General features: G+C 40.7%; 2 protein-coding genes across 2 annotated transcripts; one reads left to right on the forward strand and one right to left on the reverse strand.

Annotated features, from left to right (window-relative positions):
- Window positions 1-860: 860 nt before the first annotated feature.
- Window positions 861-18823, forward strand: si:ch1073-335m2.2 (msx2-interacting protein). Its single transcript, XM_061042813.1, has 15 exons — window positions 861-1124; window positions 2269-2583; window positions 5304-5780; window positions 5951-6105; window positions 6575-6775; window positions 6916-7067; window positions 8250-8375; window positions 8468-8581; window positions 8671-8784; window positions 8877-8977; window positions 9262-16633; window positions 16977-17045; window positions 17165-17359; window positions 17450-17608; window positions 17790-18823. Exons 1-15 carry the CDS (start codon window positions 1042-1044, stop codon window positions 17919-17921), a joined length of 9765 nt encoding a protein of 3254 aa, XP_060898796.1. The 5' UTR covers window positions 861-1041; the 3' UTR covers window positions 17922-18823.
- Window positions 18263-23914, reverse strand: prkar2ab (protein kinase, cAMP-dependent, regulatory, type II, alpha, B). Its single transcript, XM_061042817.1, has 10 exons — window positions 23310-23914; window positions 23053-23088; window positions 22830-22969; window positions 22362-22468; window positions 22115-22268; window positions 21774-21875; window positions 21575-21649; window positions 21401-21466; window positions 20980-21118; window positions 18263-19373 (listed from the first exon to the last, which is right to left on the reverse strand). Exons 1-10 carry the CDS (start codon window positions 23548-23550, stop codon window positions 19249-19251), a joined length of 1185 nt encoding a protein of 394 aa, XP_060898800.1. The 5' UTR covers window positions 23551-23914; the 3' UTR covers window positions 18263-19248.
- Window positions 23915-24081: the final 167 nt, after the last annotated feature.

Consider the following 24081-nt stretch of genomic DNA (forward strand, 5'->3'; position numbering starts at 1 on the left):
TAACCCTTTTGGATTTTTTCTGCCACCTGCAGCCTTACTTGATCCAGTAAGTCCACTGGCATTTGGTGACTGTTAGCTAATGTCGCCTGTCTTTTCAATGTAAATATGTTCAATTTCTGCTGTAAAAACTGGCCTTTTTCTTTTTTACAGGGGGGGGGGGGGGGTCACTTCTGATTTTGACATCTTCAGCAAGCCTACCAGACATAGCTTGAAGATGTAAATTTCAGCTTCTGGAAATTTGTGATGCAATTTTCCCTACTATTCTGACATTATAGGCCAGGGATGGGCAACTTTGGCCACAGCAAGGGCCACATTCGTTTAATTCTCACTGCCAGAGGGCCAAATTGTAGGATACAAAAAACGATTAAATTCGATTATGTCTCAAAATATACCAGTGATCAAATATTATTAAGGACATATTTCTGGTTTTCATGATTTCATGGCAGATTTTGTCACGTTTTCCAATTAATCGATATGTAAAAAATGACCTGAGGGCCACTTTGAGGGTTGATGGGGGCCGCATGTGGCCCCCGGGCCGCCAGTTGCCCACCCCTGTTATAGGCTATTGTTTAAACAAATAATGAACACATTTTAAAATGGTAAAGAAGAAATACGTAGTAGCAGTTTTAAAATGTCATTTGTCACTAGTTCGCTTACGAAGACTACAGCAACTAGTCTACTTCAACAGTAGGACTTGCACACCTCCAAAACACCATCACAGCAGCAGGCGATCAAACTTTCGGGTTACAATTTTATGCTGTTCAAGAAATCACGTGTTCATCCCATCCCGAGCACGCGCGGTAAACCGAACCCGTCGGGGCCGCGCAGCTCGCGCCCAAAACAACCAAGAGCGAGGCTCCCGCGCGTTCACGTGCACGGACCGAGGACGCAGCAGCTAAAAGCTAAACGGGCATCGAGCTACCAGGCCCCGGTTATCCCCGGAACACACCGTCGTTCATTTTGTTGAAGCGGATCTCCGACCGGCAGGGATTAGAAACGCGCGAGATCATATGTGTGTTAAGGGGGGAAGAAAGGTGCAATATGGTTCGGGAAACCAGACACCTTTGGGTGGGAAATTTACCCGAACACGTTCGAGAGGAGAAGATTGTGGAGCATTTTAAAAGGTAAGGTTACGCAAGAGCGAGCTCCGGTGGCGAAGCAGCGCGCGCTAGGTGCAGCAGCTGGGCAGCCTGCGACTAATGCTAATTCAGCTAGCGTTAGCATGTTTTAAGTTTTACAAAGTGACGGGGTTTCACATGTTTTTACCTGTGCCTGAATGTACCCCGACGATACTTAATAAACTGAGACATCGGAAAGACGACAACCTTTCGTGAAAATGTTTAGAATTTCAAATATTTGGGGAACTTTTTGCTGTGCAAGAAGGCACGGGAGCTAGCTAGATTTGCTAGCCCACAAGCTACCACCCAACAACCATTTTGTGGGAAGTCAAGACGTTTTCATAATCAGTACAAGGCAAAGGGCTGCTAATGTTGGCTAGACCCAAACTTTAAGTGCATTGGTTACACCAGCTACTAACTTGTCTCTATTAATGCCAAACGAACACGTAACTTAATTTCTTTGTTCAGGAGTGTTGTCAGAGAAATATTAAGATGTAGAGAAACCGATCAGAGACCACAGGACTCAACGACATCAAGTTGTTCAGCTTTCAGTCCACTCAGTTACTTTGTGTGGATGTTTTTAATTCTTTCATGTTGTTGAAATGTACTTGCAACAAGTTTTTTTGTGTCGCTAGTGTTCAAACACTTGAATCTTCATGGAGTTACGGACATGATATAAAGCTGTGTAATAATATCACATGCCTTTATCATTCACACGTCAACATTAAATCACTCATCTGCAACATCAGATTCAGTCACAATTGTTGGGTGGCCTTAATAGATTCGTGTGACAGCTGTGAGTTGGGGGTTTTATGATTTGTATTGTTTTTAAACAGTAACACCTGTGATATGTAAGATGAATGTTTGGGATTTTGATGTTATTAGTTTTTGATTGCAGGCACTGCTTAAGATGCATCCCACAATTCAGATGGTCATTTGTTTGTGTGATAGACCAAAAGGAAACAGAGGTGTAAACTTTGGCTCATAGCTGTAAACTTTGGCTCGTAATAACTGAAGTCATTTTTGTGTCGTTACATCTCTAGTCCTTGTTTTTCTTACTCTTACATACGGAGATGGAGCTGCTCTTGCACTATTCTTAGCTGGTGTGTATGTAATTTGCTCCTTGTTTTTCATTGTTATTCTCACACAGGTATGGGCGTGTGGAAAGTGTTAAAGTCCTGCGGAAGCGAGGGTCAGAAGGTGGTGTTGCAGCCTTTGTGGATTTTGTGGATATCAAAAGCGCGCAAAAAGCTCACAATGCCATTAACAAGATGGGGGATAGGGACCTCCGGACAGACTACAATGAACCTGGGTCAGTGCCTAGTGCTGTACGGGGCCTCGAAGACGGCTCCCCCTCAAGCAGTCGAGACGTTACAGGATTCTCTAGGGGAACAGTTGGTCCTGTGTTTGGCCCACCTGTGTCCCTTCACACCAGAGAAGGACGTTACGAACGAAGAATAGATGGGTAAGTGGACACGGCCTCCCCTGAAATCCAGGGAAATCTAAATATTGGATAGGTGTAAAACCCAAACAGATAGTGGGGTAATTCGTGAGGGATAGAACCCTTATGAGAGTTACACAAAGGTAATTAGGGATTCTTCCACTTTTCATCATAATTGACTCGCCTTTCCCACGGGATCTATGTAAATTACCTACACATTGTCATTTGGTAAGATTACTATTATTCAGGGTTTGACATGCGGTTTGGATCTAATATCTGCAAGGAGTATCGTGCTGAGTTATGGATTAATTATTTTTGTGGGGAACGACCTCGGGGAGCCTTTGGATTTAAAAAGAACAACAAAAAAACATATTTTCCAAAATACAGGATGTAACTATATTTTTGTACGCGGTCTCGCTTGAAATTGGAGGTAAATGCGCATAACGAAGGATGTATTTTTTTTTTTTTAAGAATCTCCTCAGGCAGTGTATCACCACTTTAAGGATTACCCATCTTGGGTTGTCTTTTTTTGCTCTTGGCAGCAGTTAATGATTGGACTACTTTTACTGTTTTTTTTGTCTGTGGAATCGACTGGATTTAAGTTTTGCACAAGAGGATAACAGAACTTTATTTTATATACATCACAAGAAGGACCAGTGTAGGCAATATATGTCCCAGACCATCTAATTTTAGGATAAGATAAACAGTATGTCTTAAAAAATGACTACCACAAACATGGAAGCTAGACCAAGAAGACTTTTCAAGAACAATGAGGATCTTATCAACCAGCAATGTTTTTGGAGCTATTCATGTTTTGAATTGATGGCCATGAAGACACCGAAAGACCACAAAGTTCGGATGTACCCCCTGGATGTACATAAAGCCGATTTGCAATATTGGATGTACGGATGTGAACCCTAGTATGGAAGCTGCTGTTCATTTGGATTACGCAAGTATGGATGTAGCTGTGGAAGACCTCAGTCAGGAAAAAAAGCACTTCATATTAAACATATTTTCCAGCGACAGCGGTGAAGATAACTTTTTTTCAGAGTAACTTGAAATGTTGAAACAAACTGATGTAGCCTCCCAGTATGTACACCTGATGAAGATCCATAGATTGTGGAATTATCTCAGGAGTCACTGAGGATTTTATTTGCTTTGATCAATTTGTCTGCCAGTCAACAAGCGTGTGCCATGCTCAACTATCAACCAGTGGAATACGTCTTTGAACCTTTTTGGAAACGTTAAATGAATCCTTACTTTTGGAAAGTGCTACTTCCTCATACCACAAGACAAGACTGATCATATTGGATGTTTTTTCCCTTGATGCACCAACATACTACATAGTCAATCTGGATTGTGCTCAATTACCCTGAAGTTGATCACCTTTTTTTTTTTATCCATTTTTATTTGTAAAGGTCTTATGTTCGTATTTCCAACCACATGTCCCGAAATCCATTAAAGGTCCATCTTTGTGATTATTTTGTTTTTTCCTTTTTCCATCAAGTGAAGAGAATTAAGTAGCATTACTGTGGATTATACATCAACAATCCTTTTGGCCCGGTGCTCCACTGTATTTGAAGAAAATGCGCAGTGCGATTCAAGAGAACCGTTTTTGCCTAATTAAATGAATTGATTTTTTTCCCCCTTGGTTTTTTATTCGGGCTCTCACATTCTGACCAACTAGATTTTATTTGGATTAGTTTTCCTAACTTCTTATTCCAAAAGGTTGGTATTTCTTTGCCCTCTGCATATTTTCTTTCTCTAACCTTTGCCTTGTCTAATAACATTTCCACTGTTTTTAGTGATAATATACATTTCCTGGAAGGAAAAGAATATTTGTCTAAAATGCGCACATAAAATGTTTGTTACATAAAATTTCTTTGTATGAGGGCCCAATTTTCCATTGATACAAAGTACAGTTTTCACACAAAATACACAAATCTCATCTCTGCATGAGGATTTTGAATTCAGTACCGCCACACTTTTGATATAGGAATTGTCCAGTTGAAAAGTTAGAGAACTAGTTAATTTAGATCTTTCCTTTTTCTTGCCAGCAGTAGATCATGAACAGGAAGTCCCTGAGCCCTTTGGTATCCATGGGGGGCTCTTTCAGTGTGCTTTTTGGACATTTAAGTACTTAAAAGAACAGCTTTTCAACATTGCTGAATTATTTTTTGTAAGAATACTTCGAAATGAAACAAAGAAGGTTGTGACAATAAAAGTCATTGTTGGCCTTGTTTCATTTGACTGTTAATTTACAGTTTTCAATTCAAGTTTTGAAAATACAATTGTTATAGACCTTTGCAGGGCCCAGAACTTCTCCATATTATCATCTAAAGCCATTTTAAGCATTTTAAAGGTTGACCCAAGATGCTATCTCTTGAAGATTTTAATTATTGGGTGTATTTGAGTGACAAATCTATGGCTATGGTCTCTGTTGCAAAACTAGAATCCCATAGCAGATGCCAGAGTTTTGTTATCCATGGTTCTAAATCAGAAATTGACAGCCTTCTGAATTTTTACTAAGGCAAGAATTACAGGACACCTCTATTAGAAATACTAGTACTGCTCTCAATACCCCTTTTAGTGAACTTGGACTGACCACACATTTTTATCTGCTAAGTCACCATTTCATTTTCAGGATTGTGCATTAAGATATCAAAATAGCTTTAGACTCAATAGATTTTTCTGAGCATCTTTGTAACCCTTTTTCTCCTTTCTACCCTGTTCTTCTTTTGCAGCAGCTCAGAGAGCCGTGACCGTGCATATGAACACAGCCCTTACGGACACCATGACCGCAGTGGCACTTTTGACAGGCAGCGTCATTACAATGCTGATTATTATCGGGATCGTTCTATGTTTGCTGCTGCTGGCCCAGGAAGCAGTGCTATTGCTGGAAGCTTTGAGCCATCAGATCCACATTTTGACTCTAGAATAAGAGACCCCTTTACTCTAACTAATTCTACAAGACGTGACCTATACAGAGATGACAGAGGCCGACGTGTTGATAGAACCTACCATCATCGCCGTAGCCGATCATCTCATTCCTCACAGTCAAGGCACCCTTCCCCACAACGGATCACAGGACAAACCTCTAAAACTCCTCATTCCCCTAAAAGACCTCCTTTGTCCCCTGGTAGAGGCCCACAATCTCGATCCCACAGCAGGTCTTCAAGTTCGGACTCTGTCAGCAGCACCAGCAGCACAGGCAGTGGCAGGTGTGACATTTCTTTTACAAAGATATGACTTGTTCGTGTTTCATAGGCTATTTTGACTGGATAAAAATATTTTATCAGTGAACAATATTTAAGCAGCTTTAGAAAAAAGAAAACACTAATTAATACTGACAATTGTCTGTTTATACCTTTTTGTTTCTGTGTGACATTAGTGATTCAAACAGCAGTTCAAGTGATGGTTCTCGGGCACGTTCAGTACAGTCTTCAGCTACACATGCCCCTCCCCAGTCTTCTATGGTGCTTGACTCAGAAGAGCCACGCAGAAGCTTTGGAATTAAAGTTCAAAACCTACCTGTGCGCTCTACAGGTGAGTTTATATATGTTTTAAAAGTTTATGTTTAATGTTGCCTGGACTGGAATATAAAGTGGAACATTTGTGTGCAGTCAAAGTTAAGTTGCTTAAGAAGTTCAGGTGACCATGTTCTAAAACTTGGTTTTGCGCTCTTTACTATGGATGTTAGAGCACAAAAAGGATATTTTACTGTAATTGAATGATCTTTGTGTTATGGACTTAAGTGGTTTACAGACAAAAAACAAGGTTAAGGTTAGAGACTCATCATCTGGTATATAACATTTGTAATTTACAATAGTGGTTATACAACTACATGCCACAAGTGTCCAAAAGTTGTTGTCAAACACTAAGAAAGGGTATTCAACTAAATTGTACCTGTAAAGAACATTTACCCACTTATTATTAGCAGACCTGGTCAAAAACAACTATTTAATGAATCTCTTTTGGGGATGACATTGAAAACAATTTTTTTGTCCCTCTGCAGACACAAGTTTGAAAGATGGACTTTTCCATGAATTCAAGAAACATGGCAAAGTTACTTCAGTGCAGATCCATGGAGCGTCAGAAGACCGCTATGGTTTGGTGTTTTTTAGACAGCAAGAGGATCAAGAGAAAGCCCTCAATGTTTCCAAAGGAAAGCTGTTCTTTGGCATGCTTATTGAAGTCACTGCTTGGAATGGTCCTGGTAAGTGATGACAAACATATTTATATAAATTGATATAAAAAAAAAAGTTTGATACATCTGTACTTTGTTCTGCTCAATAATTTGAGCTTAACATTTAAGAAGAATGTTATAATATTAATGAGAACTCTCCCTTCCCTCAGAAACAGAGAGCGAAAATGAGTTCAGGCCTTTGGATGGGCGCATAGATGAGTTTCACCCAAAGGCCACAAGGACACTGTTCATAGGCAACCTTGAGAAGACCACCAGTTATCAACAACTACTAGATATTTTTCAACGCTTTGGAGAAATTGTGGTATGCAACTATTTGACTCGTTTGACATTTGATTTTTTTTAATGCAGTGTTTCTCATAAAAAGACAATAAGCGAGCAGGTTGCAGAGGTATATGTAATGCTGCTCAAGTGTATTTGCTGCTCATTCTTTTTTATCCATATAACCGTATATAACTACCTTTCGATAAACAGAGAGCAGGACATCTTTTGGTACGTCCCTCATGTAAATGAAGCAATTGAGGTGTATATTGTTATAACCGAGGCTTCTGATGCCATTGTTATAAAATTTGTACTCTTAGTGTAGGATGATCATTGCGATACGCATCATCAACAAGTCTCCACACATGCAGATAACTTGAGTGTATAAAATGTACTGTGGATGAATATTGTTCAGAGTTGAAACAAAAAAATAAACCTACGGAAAGAGGCAGGGAGGGACAAGCTGCTGTTTCTAAAGCCGGGCACATACTGTACGATATTTGGCTGTCCCAGATGAAAGCTGATCAATGGGGGCAATATATGTGGTCATGGCTCCAAAAAAGGTGGTCCTACATCTCACTGTGAGAGAGGATCAAATATGACCGATCTCCCAGTCTTGCGACCAAAGATAGACTGCAACAAATATCTGACAGTGTCAGAAGTTTAGGAAGATCATCTCACAATGTGAATGCTTCTACAAGCAACTACCAACCAATATAAGTGCAGCATTAAACAAAGCACTAATCAGTTGGACCACATAGACGCCAGAGCTGTCATACAATAATGTAATGTACAAATTTAGCCTCTATCCCCCACAATGCTTTTTTCTATGCACATAAATGCCACTATGGCAAGAGCTTTCTTTCTGCTGATCACCATGGCAACCTCAGCTCGAACAGGTTGACACACACTGATGAGACTAATGACGTGGTGTGCTGGCTTGCATCACAGCCTACAACTCACTAGGTTCCCTAATCACACAGTGGGGCTTGCAATAAACTTGTAAGATTGGGAGACTGGGAGGCTTAAGAGAGGAGAGGTGTAGGTGTGTGTTTGTAGATAAGAGAATGGAAGGGAAGTAAAAATACTAAAGTTTAGAGCATGAAGATCAATAATAGAAAAACTTGATCCTAACTGTAAAAATGTATTTCAATACCCTACCAGGCACAGCGTTACTCTGTGGAAAACGCTAATGTTTCTGAACAATTTTTTTTTTTACCTCAAGGATATTGACATCAAGAAAGTAAATGGAGTCCCACAGTATGCCTTTGTGCAGTATTCTGATATTGCCAGTGTCTGCAAGGCCATTAAGAAGATGGATGGAGAGTATCTGGGGAGCAACAGACTAAAGGTAATGTTTACAGTTGACAGTGCTTACATTTTTTGTTTTAGATTATTAATTTAAAGTATCGTTTTTATATAATTTGAATGTTTTCCGTTTAGCTTGGATTTGGGAAGAGTATGCCCACAACATGTGTTTGGCTAGACGGTTTGGCAACCAGTATCACAGAACAATACCTCACACGGCATTTCTGCCGTTATGGACATGTAGTTAAGGTAAGGTAGTCTTTGTATAAGATGCAGCTTTAAATTTTGATGCTGTGTAATTTGCAAAATTTAAATGTGTCTTTTATCTCCTTTTTAAGGTTGTGTTTGATAGATTGAAAGGGATGGCCTTAATCCTGTACAACAACACAGACTTTGCTCAGGCAGCTGTAAGGGAGACCAAAGGTTGGAAGATTGGTGGCAATAAAATAAAGGTAAACAAACTATTAGTGATTTTATCTGTGAAAATAATTTTCTATATATATACACACATAAGTATCCTAACACCATTCTTTATATGTGAAAGGTGGATTTTGCAAGTCAAGAGAGTCAGATGGCATTCTACAGATCTATGCAGGCATCTGGTCAAGACATTAGAGACTTATATGAAATCCCTACTGAACGCCGGTAAATTTCCTATTTTGTTAATTGCATTGATTTAAAAATGTACACACCCTGTCAAAAATTTGTCCGTTAAACCTTTTATCTGCCATTGAATATTTATTTCAAAAGAAATTAACTCCAATCAATAAGTATAAAGTAAGTTAATAATCTGAATCCAAGTTTCATTGTATAATACGTAAGCAACCCTTGTTAAGGTTACAGGGACTGTGAAACTTAAAATATATATATTTTTTAAAGTAGCAGAAATTATTAATATTCTCTTTCTATACTCTCAATTCCCTCTACAGAGAGGAACGCCGACCTCCCTACCACGAGTTTACCGCAGAAAGAGCATACTATGAGAATATACGAACCCCTGGACTCTATCCAGAAGATGCTCGAAGAGAATATGCTGCTCGCAGCAGAGAAAGATTTCCTGAACTTGAACACTATCAGGGTGATCACTTTGACCCACGTTTTCATGAGGACCCAAGAGACTATAGGGACTACAGAGACCCCTTTGAGCAAGACATTCGAAAATATACTTATATTCAACGAGAGCGGGAACGAGAGCGAGAACGTTTTGAGGCTGATCGCAGCAGGTGGAGCCCTTCCCATCCAAGGCGACCCATCACACCTACAGTATCACCTTCACCATCTGAGCGTGCTCCAAGAGACCCAGAACGACGGGTTTACAGCCAGTCGTCTGAGCGAAGTGGTAGTGTGAGCTCAATGTCACCACCAAACTTTGACAAATCTGATAAGACCCTGCTGGACCTTGCTTCAAAGAGTGAAAAGACTGAAAAGAGTAATCAAGCAGATCGCGTAGCAGGTGTTGAGAAAACCAAACGTACAAAACGAAAAGAGAAGGGAGATAAAGTGGAAAAGACTAAATCAAGAAAAGCGAAGGGGCAATCCCCGTCAAACCCATTACCCGAAAATGAGCCTGAGACCAGTTTTGATGGAGGTTCTGGAAGAGGAAGGTTATCTGACCCTGATGCTAACGAGAGGCAGAAATCTAAGGGCGACAGTGATAGTGGAAATTCTGCGTCAACTGCTCATCATGACTCTACAAAAAGTGAAAGATCTGAAATGAGTAAAGGTGAGAATTTTGAATTGGATGTAAAAAGTCGACCTAAGAAACATCTGAAGTCTGATGCTGGCAATGATGGGAAAGATTCATCAGTGGATTCAGATCGTCTTGCTGCAAGAAAGAGGCGATTTGCAGATTCAAGTGTAAAGACTATTCGTCAGAAAAGAAGCAGGCATGAGGAAGAGGATGGTGTTCAATCCTCTGAATTTGGTGCTAGTGCCACATATTTGAAAGAGTCAGACACTGACAAACACAGAGATTCACAACGGAGAGATTCAAGACTCAAAGCTGAAAAAAGTGGCACACAGAAGGATGGTCAAGAGGATCAGAGGGAACAAAGAGAGAAATCAGAAGGACCTTTGGACCCTCTGGAGTCAAAACGTCATCCAGGGCACACATCCAGAAGGTTTTCTCATGAGGGAATTATAGACCAAGGCAGTGTGAGAGAGCAAGAGCACAATCCTGCTTTTAAATTTGGTACTCAGAAAGCTGAAACTGACAAAAGTGCTAAGACAAAGGAAGACCATGTTGACATTGATCTCTCTCAGAGTTACCGCAAGCAAATGGAACAAAATAGACGGCTGCACCAGCAGCAACAGCAACGGGAGTCTGACAAATCTGACAAACCAGGAAGTCCCCAAGGTAGTGAAACTGAGGACTTGGAACATCGCAGTCTTGTGCATGAAGTTGGTAAACCACCTGAGGATGTCACAGATAATTTCCCGTCTCACAAACTCAAGAAACTAGACCAATTCGAAAGTGACTCTGGGACAAAGCGAGAACGTGTCTACAGGAGCTTTAGACAAAAAAGTGAAGATCCTGACTGGAACAACACTTCCTCTCCGGGACATCAATATTTTCCTCAGCATGTGGAAGAAGACTTTGTGGATCCTTCTCAAAAAGAGCTTAGTAGAAATGAAGAAAAACTTCACACTGATATGGAGTTGTTGGTCAAAAGGACACATAACACTCAGGTAAACAAGCCAAACATTCCTTTACTTAACATGGAAGAAGAGCAACAAAAAAGATGGGAAAGCAGAGTAAAACATGAATTGTTACCTGACCTTAATTTCTCCAGAAGTCTAGGTAAAAATATTCATAATCGCAAGCGTTTGGAATATGGTATTTGGCATGACTTAGAACCTGGGGAAGTACGCTCTGACCCTGAGGAGGAAAGGGACAACAAAAACCAGTCTCCTCTGCCCTCAACATCTATGTCTTTTTCTGATAGGCAGAGAATTGACAGGTTTTCAGACCCCAAAGTAGCACATCTCGAAAGGAACAAATTCTACTCCTTTGCACTTGACCAAACCATCACGCCTGATACAAAGGCTCTGCTCGAACGCGCAAAATCTCTCTCATCTTCCAGAGAAGATAATTGGTCATTTTTGGATTATGATTCTCACTTCGCAAGTTTGCGAAACAGAAAAGATACTGAGAAGGTGGATTCAACACCAAGACCTACTCCCTCCTGGTACATGAAAAAGAAAAAGATTCGAAGTGGATCTGAAGATAAACTTGATGATAGGAAAGAGGAGCCTAAGCCAGAAGAACATGAACGCAGGGAACTTTTTGCCTCTCGCTTCCTTCACAGCCCAGTCTTTGAGCTTGATTCTAGACGACTTCAACACTTGGAGCGTAAACATGAAGAACCCGAGCATACTCAAAACCCTCAACTTGGTCAGCAAGGGGCGGTAGATGGTGAACTTGACTCGGGGCCAGTTGTCCTTTTCCATAGCCGTTTTTTGGAACTCACGCGTTTACAACAGAAGAATACAACTCCACAGCTTCAAGAGGCAAAAGGAGACACAACACTCACAGATGAGAAAATGGAAAAGGTATGTGTTCCAGAGCAACAGGTTTTGCAGTCCCCTGAAACAACAGAATCTACCATGGAGCCAGAAATTAAACCCATCAGTCCTGTTGAAGTGCAGATTTCTGAACCCAGACTCACACCTGCACCTGTCACACAATCTGTGGTCAAAGACTTTCCTCCAGCAGATCAGAAAAGTGATGTCTTAGATCCAGCCCCTGAACCATTTCCCTCTCCATCTTTCACAAAAGACGAGGTAAAGGAAGAAGTAAAAGAAAATGAACCTGCTGTATCAATTCAGCATTCACCAACAGAGAAGTCCTCTGATTCAGAACCTGTACAAATAGCAGCACCTGAAACCAGCTATTCAGTGGACAGATGTCACCCTTCTCCTTCTGAGGAGAAATTAGATGTGGTAACAGAGGACGTAAAACCTTTTGGTCCAGAAAAACCAAGCAGGCAGGATTCTCATGATGAGTTTATTAGCAGTTCAGAAGCAGAGCAGGATCCTGAAACAACACAGCCTGAGATGCCAGAAGCCATTAGTCCCATGCCACCTAGTTTTTCAGAGGAATTGGACATTTCCAAGAAGGAGACCCTCCCCACTTTTAAAGCAACAACAGAATCAGAGGGAGAGAAGAAACTTCAAGTTAGTAAAGTGCAGATTCCAATTGATGACACATATGATGAGCCAATGTTGCTACAAAATGAGCATAAAACAAAAGAAGTTAAAACTAAAAAGTGCAAGCAATCCCCTGCTCGAGTGTCACCTGTTCCTGTCATTTCTACCCCAGAGAAGCAAGCAACACGCAAGAGTGAGCGCATTGACAAAGAAAAGCTGAAACGTGGGTCATCTCCAAGAGCTGAAACGAAGTCCACAGCCAAATCTCCTATTCATAGCTCCGACCCTGATATATTGGAGCCAAGCATATCACTTGGTAGAGCAAGACGACGAAATGTTAAATCAGTCTATGCTACCCCAGTTGAAGATGAAACACCAGTTCGTTCTGGCAAGGATATGCCAGAGTTACCTCGTTCTGCACGAAAGCGAGGTTCAGACAAAGATGTGACACAACAACAGATTACTGAACAGGATCAACCTACTCCAACCCCTGTAACAAAGAGAGGCCGTCCTCCAAAGAATCGCAGACAAGGTGATGAGATCTCAACAGTTAAAATAGAAAAATCTAAAATGGACAATAAAGACACAGATTCAAATGAATCAGAAAGCGGGGAAAGAATTCCCAAGGTATCAAGAGGGAAAACATCCCTGTATGGCACAAAGGGTCAATTGAATCAGATGTCCACAGTTCTAGGCTCTGGTTCGGCAAGGAAGGGTGAAAAAAATGAGGTGGCTGAGGATGATGAACATGAAATGGATTTAACTGATGATGATTCCTTGGCCTTGCAAGACTCATCAAGTTTATCTAAAGAAGATCCAACATCTCCAATTGACCAAAAGAAAGAGGACAAAGACAAACAAGGACGAGAATTTAGCAGAGATAAAGATGTTCTTAATGACAAGGTTAGTGGGGGCAAATCAAATGGGAAAGAGACAGATTCCAGAGTCTTGGAAGAAAAACCTATCTTGGAAAAGGACAAGATAGTTAAAGGAAAGACGAAGTTGACAAGGACTCCTAAGTCTCCTGTGTTAAAGAACCTCAAAATCAGGCTTAATGTCACAGAGGTGAAAGATCTCCTTCAGTTGGGTGATGATGAGCATGGTAATCAAGATGATTCCTTGAAAAAGTTAAGACCTACTGAACAAAGTGATCATGCGTCAAACAGTACCAATGCTAATGAAGGAGATTCTCACAGTGAAGAAAAAGTAAATACCACCTTGGAACTAACGGAGCCAATAGAAACTGCAAAAAGCTTTATTTTACAGGAACGTGAACTGGAGCAGGCTGTGGAGAACATAGCTAAACTCACAGATCCAGCATTCCCAACTGAACTCCCAACACAACCCGTTCCACCTACAGAAGTAAAAAATGACCCTGAGGAAGAAAAGCCCTCTAATCCTGCTAGTGAGACAGAGCTCATGGCTGCTATTGATTCAATTACTGCTGAGGAATCAACTGTATCCGTAACCCAAGCGCCTCCACCAAGTGCAGATATAGGTTCAGAACCTGAGATCCAAGACTTAATTCAGCCTGTAATGGATGAAAAACCTGAGACTAAACTCTCTGTACAAGAAGAGCCTGTTCTCCCAACTACACCCAAAAGGGGCACCAAGGGAAGGCCTAAAACACCTAAACGTGCTAAAGGCCAAAAGCAAGTAAAAAAAGATTTTAAGGAAGGACTTTCAAAAAGTGAGGAATTTTCTACGCCTTTAGAAGATAAAACAGCTGTTAGTGTAAAGATTGTTCCTGAAACAACTCCATCATCAGCAACTGCCACCGTTATTACTCCTACTACCTGGAAGCCAGAGTCTGAGCCTTCACCTGTCAAGACTACACATGCAGATTCAGAGCCATCTTGTGAAGATCAGAATCCAGATCTTAAATCTCCTAATCCCCGGTCCAAGAGTCCAATATGCCTAAAGCCTCCACAGGTGCCAACAGAGTGTATCACCCCTTCCTTGTCTCCACTAGCGAACAGGCCAAATATCAGACCCGCTCAAACAAGTAGAATTCCCGTTTCTCCCCCAGACTGGCGCCACCAGTCTAAAGAAACAGGACTCTCCTCCTCACCTGTCATACCATTGGCATCCAAGGAAAACCAGCCTTTACTGTTAGACTCTGAAAACATTGATATTGTTCTTGGTTCAAGTGACTTGAGACAAATTCTTATGAAACACAAAAACATTTCCCTTGCGAGCAGTGGTCCTATTCCAAGTAATCTGCCTACCCTACAAGACCAGAACCTCTCTGAAAGTAATACTCCAACTGTTGTGCCAAATAAGCCGTTACTACCGGATAGTAGAATGCCAATCCATCCAGCTTCACCAATTGTTCGACCTCCAGCTTCGCTACCATCTCCTGAGACAAAATCTGTCATCTCTGTTATCGCCTCTACTGCAACCTCTGTTATCAGCCGGGTTTGCAACCCTCCTGAGCCCGAGGACAAATTAAACATGAACATTGGGAATCCCTGTGTTGATATGGCTTTACCCAAACAAACTTACAGGCCTAGCAAAGATGAAATTGGATCATACCATGTTAGTGATGAGGGGGGAAGCACTGGACGTTTCATTGTGGAGAGCCCCAGTCTTGGAACAGGATCTTGCCCAGGTCTGAGAGTAAATACATCTGAAGGAGTGGTAGTATTGAGCCACTCAGGCCAGAAAACAGAAGGACCCCAGAGGATCAGTGCAAAAATAAGTCAGATTCCACCAGCATCAGCATGTGACATGGAATCTCAACAGTTGGTATCCATGCCCCAGATAAAACAGGAACTGTATGGCCACTCAGGACTTCAAAAGGGACCTTCATCGCAGGGAGATCATGGGCATCTTGGAAAGACTCAGTCAGCCTTATCTTCCATTAAACAAGAAAGCACTGTTTTGGAAAAGATGGAATCTACTTACCAATCTGGACCTCAAGGAGTAGTAAAGCGTCTCTCACAGGGAAATCAACAAGTAATGAGTTACCATCAAGAGTACATGCCAATGAAACATCCAAAGAAAATGGAAACTGCTGAACATCTCGGTACCGATGGGACTAAACCACCTTGGACTTCTGCTATAAGTCCTGCTTTAAGTCCCCATTTGCCGTCACCACCTGGTAACCATGTAGGTTTTGTCACAGCTGCTGGTGAAAGAGCTCCTTCACACATCAGTGGAGTCAAACAAGAACCACGATCACCTCGCAAGTCCAGCCACCCACACTCACAGTTTACTAAAGTATCCTCACCCATTGGCGCCTCATCACCAAAAGGCATACCAGTGATGTTATCGACTGGTCTTCCTGCTATGCAACAGTTTATTACCGGTGTTCATCATCCAGAACAATCTGTAATTATGCCACCTCACAGTGTGCCTGGTGGCTTGGGACGGATGTCTCCTCACCGTGTTTCACAGTCAATCCCAGTAGGGCATCTTGTCCAAGGAGATGCACGTGTCAATACTCCACCACTTTCTGTGATGAGCTATGGGATGCATAGTGAGACACTTGCCTCTCCCTGGTCTGGCTCTATGCAGCAAAGACCCACATCACCCCAGGCTGTAGCTGTAGGCAGAGACAAGGTACTCAAGATGAACCCTGGTTCTTTACGGGGTCATGATGGCGAACAGGAAGAACAAAGACGCTTCCACCAGGCTCCTGGGAGACAACCTGGCACACAACTCAAACCAGAGACATTGCAATCAGATCCTCGTGGACCTCTGCGTGGTAGTGTCCAGTTAGATACTTACATGGCACAAAGGGATATGCGTGTGCTCTTGCATCAACAGGGAGAGCGCCTGGCCACGGATTCACATTCTGGACATATTCAAGAGACTCTTCCTCCCTCTTCTGCACCTTCCAGCCTACCTTTATCCTTGTCTCCAAGGGCACATGTTTTATCTAAAGGTGTATCTGAAAAAGATATAACAAAGCCTTTGGAGGCAAAGAGGCCACAATCTCCTCTTGCAAAAGATGGAATGATGGGAATCCGACAATCAGGGCAAGCAATTGCATCTCCCCAGAGAGTTCAGCTAATAACACCAGGACCTAGTGGTGCATTCCCAGAGTACTCATCAATGTACTCAAATCCAAGAGGCATCCATTCTCAAATACCAGAGACGTCTCCTGCTGGAATGAACCAGCCACCATTGAGCGTCACACCAACCTTGGTGAGTTCTCTTCACTCAACTATCTGTTTTTGTCAAATACACCTTACTTAATATAATATAATCTGAAACAACAGTCCTGCAATCATTCTCATGTTATGTTTAGTTATTATTGAAACTGCTCTAGAGAGGTATTCATTTACCATTATGATAATTTTAAAACAGGTGGTTTTTCATACTATTTTGCATTAACCTTAGATGTTTTTACCTCTTTAGTCTAAGATGAACCCTATTTAAAAAGGAAAACCATGAGCTGGCCAATTGGGTGTGATTGCTAACCTGGGTTGTTATCCTCAATTTACAGAACCTGTTCATGACACATTGTACTATTCTCCTAAATCCTTAGGGCGCAGACCTCCAGGCCAAACCAGATGGCAAGATGACGCAGCCAGTTAATATGGTGCAGTTGCTCACGGTAATAAATAAGTTATTATAAACATTTGAATTGTTTTCAGGAGTTTATTCCAGAACGAGAGTTGGCCCTGTATGACATTACATACATGACTTAATTTTTTGTGTCTTGTATCAAACCAGAAATACCCTATTGTGTGGCAAGGCCTGCTGGCACTGAAGAATGACCATGCTGCAGTCCAGCTGCATTTTGTCTGTGGCAACAAAGCTTTGGCTCATCGATCCCTTCCCCTGCAAGAAGGAGGCGCATTGCTCAGGATTGTCCAGAGAATGAGACTAGAGGCTTCACAACTGGAGAGTGTAGCCCGAAGAATGACTGTATGTATCTTTTGCCCCGTCTCACATAGTCAAGTTTTTCTCTTAATCTAAATCAAATCTGCTCATAAAATATCCTTTTGCCGCCTATAGGGGGACAGTGATTTCTGTCTTCTCCTTGCTCTGCCATGTGGCAGAGATCAAGATGATGTCCTGAACCAAACTCAAGCTTTAAAGGCAGCTTTCATCAACTACTTGCAGGCAAAATTAGCTGCTGGTATCATCAACATACCCAACCCTGGTTCCAATCAGGTGAGACATGACTGTTGTATGTAAATGTTTTTTTGTCTCCGTCATCTGTTATCAGGTATTTTGGGGTTGTTGTTTTTTTACCTATTCATTTTGCTTAATTTAACAGCCATCTGGAATCAAATCTGTAGGTTCTCTGTTGCGTCAAATGTTGAATTTGAGATTATCTTTATTTTTCCCCCAGCCTGCCTATGTGCTCCAGATTTTCCCACCATGTGAATTTTCAGAGAGCCACTTATCCCAGCTCGCCCCCGACCTTCTGAACAGGATCTCCAGCATCTCACCACACCTCATGATTGTCATCACCTCTGTGTAACCTTCACTGCTGGGAGCTGTTCCTTTAATGGATGTTCTCACCTATGAGCCTCAGGAAACCAGAGGAATATGAGAACTTCTTTTTTTCCTGGACACAAACTGAAATGCGTAGGATGTACCCGATCCAACACTTGCTTGTTTCCATCAGTCTTTTTTCTTTTGTCTGGTATTTTTGTCCTTCTCAAAAGAACTCAGGGATGGACCAAACCAGAATCCAGTCTTATTTGACCATTTCTCTGCTGTATTTCTATTTATTGGAGTTTATTTTTAATGTTCGGAGAAGCTCTGAAGAAAAAAATCAGGATATTTGATGAACAAGATTGAGTGACTTTCCGGGTGGCCTTTTTTTTTTTTTTTCCATTAGTCTTTTATTGATTGTCATATTCATTTCTTCTTAAGAGAAGTTCATTGAAGCTGTTGTGTCACAGTGGCTGAACGACATTTCAACCTGTAATTTTAAATAATTATGTACAGACTTCCTCACCCAGGCTTTCTTTAGAGGAGGGAGAATTAACTTGTGAAACCATGGAGACTCTGTAGAGGACCACGTACGCTTAACAACTCCTTTATTTCCACCAGCTCTGCTCGTTTTCTCACTACTGAAGCAGTTACATCTTTGGCCACCTGCCTTTACATTGAACAAGCTACATTACATTTGGGAATTTTTGGATACAGGACTTTGTAAATATTTTAAATATTTAAATTTTGACTATGGAGCTTGGACATCTTGACACAGACTTGAACTCTGGGACATACCAGTGTGCAGAGTGCGAAACTTCAATGGATAGCCTTGATTTTTGGGTGTAAATACTTGTCACATGAAGGTTGGCAAACTCCTGTGCAGTCTGCTGATGGCACTTGATATTTTGTAACTCAAATAAAACAAACTCCAGAAAACTTGAATATAGAAGATATAATCCTTTATTTTATATGTTGTGTTGTTTTTTTTAAGAATCTTGATTGGCAAAGTGCAAATGGTTATTGGTACAGCACTTGGACAGTATTATTGAATTATCAGTCCATGCCTGGCCAGCTGAGTAAAATAAACTCAAATGAATTTGTATTTGAAATGTATTCTTAAAGAAAAACCCAGAATACCTCTGCTCCATCCTTAGCTTGTCTTTGGTCTGACAGCTCCAGGTGGCATCATCAGCCACCATAAATCAGTTAACCAAATTGTATTGTTAGTAATGGGGGCAAACATGACCGACCAACAAAATATAAAACAGAAAAGGCTGTATGTTCCATTTACATCAAAGGGAAAAATCATGTTGTATGCACTGCTACTATGTTAAACTAAAATACTACTTTGTTATAAAATGCCATATCTAGTGTTTTAAATCTACACTGGAACCAAAGAGTGCCACCAGCTGGTCTTCATACTGGGAAATATTCCTCTTCATGATGTCCATACAGGGTCCCAGCAAACGTTCAAAGGCCTGGATGTCAATTACTGAAAGAAATGGGAGAATATAATGATTGTTTAAGTTTCCCATCCAAGTTTGCAATTTGCAAAGCATAGAATGGTGCATAACAATTTTTTTAATTACCGCTTTTTGAAAATATAAATGCAAATTTTGTTATATGGGGGTTGTACCACTAAGCAAGATCAGAGGGTAAGTCTGGTGTATTGAGCCTGAAGTGTCCCATGTCACGAAGCTGGCTTTCTTTTAACTTGGCTAGATCACCATGGTAACTTCCTCTAGATTCCAAATGTGGTGAGGACCAGGTGATAAGAGTTACAGCTTAAAATGAGCTGGAAAGTGTTGTATTATTATCTGGAAACTGAAATGAGAATTATATATCTATGATGTGTGTTGAAATTGCTTTGCAGTGTACCCCTATGATGGTCTGCTTCAAAGTAGGCACATAAGGTGTTTTCTACTATAAAAACTTTGATGAGGCAAATCAATGTGGTGTTAAATGGGAGAAAAAAAAAACTTTTTTTTAACTAGTGGATACTTTTCTAAACTAAGGACCCATTTGCCTTCACTAAAATCATTGTAATCTTTTGGAGACTGTAAAACTGTAGTCCTTGATGTCTGAAATCAAATGAGGTCTCTTAAGACCACAGATGAGAGTAGGAAAACCTAAGTCAAGACCTCCCTGTTCAGATGCATTTCAGCGCCTGCCTTTTACTCTGTTGGTCCCTTATTGAATGTAAGAAAAGATTTAAGAATTATGGATCATGTTTCGCCTATAGATCATTTTAGCAAAATGTTTAAGTTGTCTGCTTTCTCTACCTAATCCTGTGTGTTCTCAGGTAAACATCAAGGGGCTGTGTGGACCACTGGAAAGAACCTAAACACTGTTTAAATCCCACATGTTCCTCAGTTGGTGCCATTAAAAAAGCTCCCAACATCACATGCCTACTCGGATCCAAAAAGGACAGATCCATGAACTAATGCTTTTTAGTCAAATTCTAACTTGTTATCAGTATAATAATGTCAGTCCTCTCTGTTAATGTCCTTTATTAGTTATTATGTGCCCTCTGCAGACATACTACCTCATTCTTGGCTGGGAGCTGACATTTTCTGAAGAATGTCTCTTTGTGACATGTGGAAACTTCCATGGATCAACACTACAGCTCACTACAGTACTTATAGTATTTAACAGGCTTTTTATTATCTGTTAACCAGTCGTTTTCATCCATGCAGTGATGCCAATAGTCCCAATATTATTACATTTAAGCAGAAGAACTGAATAGTCACTCTTATATTTCACTTGACATACCGGAAAGAAATTATGTGATTCTTTAGAGGAAACAATGTTAGAGTTTCCTGGAATTGTGCTGCTGTGCTTGAGACTAGAAACACTCTCTTTGCTGTGAGGGCCACAGCTATACCATATAATAAAGTAAAAGAAAAGGAGCCTTTGGATACTATACAGCAACTGATACTACACTGCTGACCTTTTGATCCTGTCTCAATACTGAAACTACAAAATGAGTTAGCCGTTTGTGTTGGTTCAACAGTAGAAGGCTAAAAAAAAGAGCAAAACTTACTGTTACATGATACTTCTTAAACAGTGAGCGATAAACTCTGGTGTCTGCAACATACCTAAACATTTGGTTTCTCCAACAGCATAAACTGATGCTGCTCGAGGTTTGTTGGTGACCAGCGCCAGCTCCCCGAAATATTGTCCCCGAGAGCAACGAGCCACCTCCACCTCAGAGTTATCCAGCTGGCCTGCCTTAGTCTGTAACCCAAACACAGAGGAACCTGTGAGTCCTGCAGTAATTAGCTACATTAATATCATGAACTACATTAAAATACTAAAATGTTGTTTGTTCGAAATGGAAAAAAAAACTAGCACAAATACAGAGCAATGTGAATTCACAAAGTAAGCTTAGGTCACAGTCATTTACAGTACTACATGATCAATAGAAATAACATAACTACAACATTGGGTCTAGCTAACAGCAAAATGTAGCCATCATAATTCACAGATACAACCCTGAGAATAATGCACACTACTTACTTTGCTTTTTATCATGATCTTAACCTCTCCCGATTCAACAACGTAAAAACAGTCAGCCTCGTCCCCCTGCAAATACAGGAAACAGCACAATTTCCAATTTTATTAAGTGTAACATGTTCATTTTTAAATACAAAATCAGCCAGAGATACATCAACAAATATCCCAAAACTTTACTTGTCTTATTAGGCATTCTCCATCTTTGAACACTCGAGCTCCCAAAACATCTACAATCTTCATCCTCTCAGAGAGCTGGTGAAATGAACACACGACATGGTGACAGAAACAAAATATCACTGAGCTTTACGCTGAGACTGATTGTCAACTTATGATATAGTTATTTTGTTTAATAAGAGTTTGTGCTTTAAATACAAACCTCCAGAGACTTCAGAAGAGGAACACACTCAATGAAGGCCTCGTACATCCTCCTCTTCTTTGCATTATTTCTAACAATGAGTCTGTGAAATGTGGCTCGATCCTGAAAGATTAAAAGACCTTTGTGTTATATCTTAGCTTGTTATGTTATTTTGATTGACTTTCAGTGGACGAGCAGATTTGAAAAAACAAAACAAAAAAACTTTTCTTCAGTTTCTCTTGTATCTCTCACTTGTAATAACACAACATGCTGGTGGCATGCTGCCTGGTATTAGCTCAACACTTTATACACTCCCTTAGAAGCAGTGTGCTGCAGTGAGCAAAATGCTCTTTAACACTCACCAGCCCCCACAGAGCGCCCTCCTGTGTTGCAACAATGGTAGCAGCTCTTGGTGTGTTGTACATGAGAGCCAGCTCGCCGAAACTCCCTTTATTGTCATATTTTCCTACACACACATTCGCTCCATCCTTCTCCACGAAAATGTCATACGCACCCCTGGAAAGAAGACGAGACACAGAAGGTAGAAGTCTTTAGGGTAAAGTCATTTGGTTATAAAACAAAATAAACAAAATCATTTCCTTCTCTCACTTCTCTATGACGTAGAAATTGTCTCCATCCTCTCCCTGGTCGATTATGTGTTCCTGAGGTTTGACCAACACCTCGAACATGCCGTCCAACACCTCTGAGAACTGCTCCTAAACCACAGTAAACCAGGAAAGCCTTTACAGCAAGACTATTCAAAGTGATTAAGATCCAAAATAATAGTCATTTAAAAAAGATTTAGTTGAAACAAAATGTGATATTAAAAAAAAAAAAAAAAAAAGGATGTGAACCACGGCTTTATCCTTAGAGGATATGTGGAGCATAAAAATTCAATATTGCTTTTGTCCGTGTTGTAGTTTTGGTGCATTAGGCAGCTAATCTAATCAGATATATAGGCTAACTTCAGTGCTTTCATTAACTCTAGTTTTTAAAGACAAAGTAAGCCAGTCCAACAATAAAAGAAGTGATGAGTTTCATAAAGAACTCTGCAGAAGCTAATCTGTGCAGCTTTACCGGCTCAAGTGTTTTAAACAGTAAAATGTCTTTGCAGGCGTCCTGGAGTCTGCGGCGCTGCTCGTCTGTTTTGGGATGCACAACCCGAGGCTCTGAGTCGTCGTCCTCGTCATCATCGGGGTTATACGCCTCTGCACAGACTGCAGCAGAACAGACAAGTTATAACACTGCAGAATGTACCGTTGATATCCTATGGGTTACGCATGATGTTCCAGTTACTGACCTGAAACTCTGCGGTTGTATTTACTTGCTAGAGATTCTGCAGGAAGAGAAACAAATATATTTTTAAGATTGATAGTCTGATCATTGTTGATTATTTGCTTTGTATGCACAGCTTGCAAATTCTGGTTTGTACACAGTTCCTCCGTTTTCTTTAGTTGCTGTTGAGCATGTAAGGCTTTTTTGCTTTCAAAAAGTCGGTTGTATCTTACATTAGGAGCAACAACAAAAAAAATCACAAAGTAACATAATAATACTCACTAACAGTCTCTTCCTCCTCCTCATCTTCCTTATTTGACTTTGGTTCAAAGGTCACTCCTTTCCGTGAGGATTTGAAGCTGCGTTTTTTCTGGCCCTTTTGGTCGTTTTTTTGGCCCTCCAGAATCGTTGTGAAATGCTGCACCGCAAATTCAACCAAGTTAAGAGGCCTGCGACGAAGCACCTCCACCGTGTATCCCTGCAGCAGCTCCCTCAAACCAGCCGGTATCTCCACAGTACTCATTGTAAGGGTTCAGAGGTCACTGACTGGATTCTGATGGTAAACTAATAAAATACTAATCTAAGTTTCAAATATTTAGATTTAATATACGTGGATCTGTCTGAACTGTCATCACAGGAACTATCTGACTCCCCCCTCTTGTCTCACTCTAACAGTCAGCAGTGTATTGATTTCTGTATTTAGCACGGCCTGTTGGAAAGTATCGATCAGGACTTTTCACATCACATGTAATTAGAGGCTGTCTGATGGATTATATGTCAGCACTTTAGCAGAGAGAAACAGAGAGAGAGAGAGAGAGAGAAAGCTTTAAATAGCTGCAAAATCAAATAAATATGTCTAAAAGATACAAAAAAAAATGCTCACGAGACTTTTTAATACAGGAACATGATCATAAATTCATACTATGAAACCATCTAAAAACACTTTAGGGATCTAACTTGGTGAATATAGAAGGGTAGGATGTGAATGAACCCTGCAGACAAGATTTCATGTGGCTTACAATAAAAACACTTGTGAACGAAAACCTCAGCAGTT

The sequence above is a fragment of the Labrus mixtus genome, chromosome 7, assembly GCF_963584025.1.
Source record: "Labrus mixtus chromosome 7, fLabMix1.1, whole genome shotgun sequence".
NCBI classification, from domain to species: domain Eukaryota; kingdom Metazoa; phylum Chordata; class Actinopteri; order Labriformes; family Labridae; genus Labrus; species Labrus mixtus.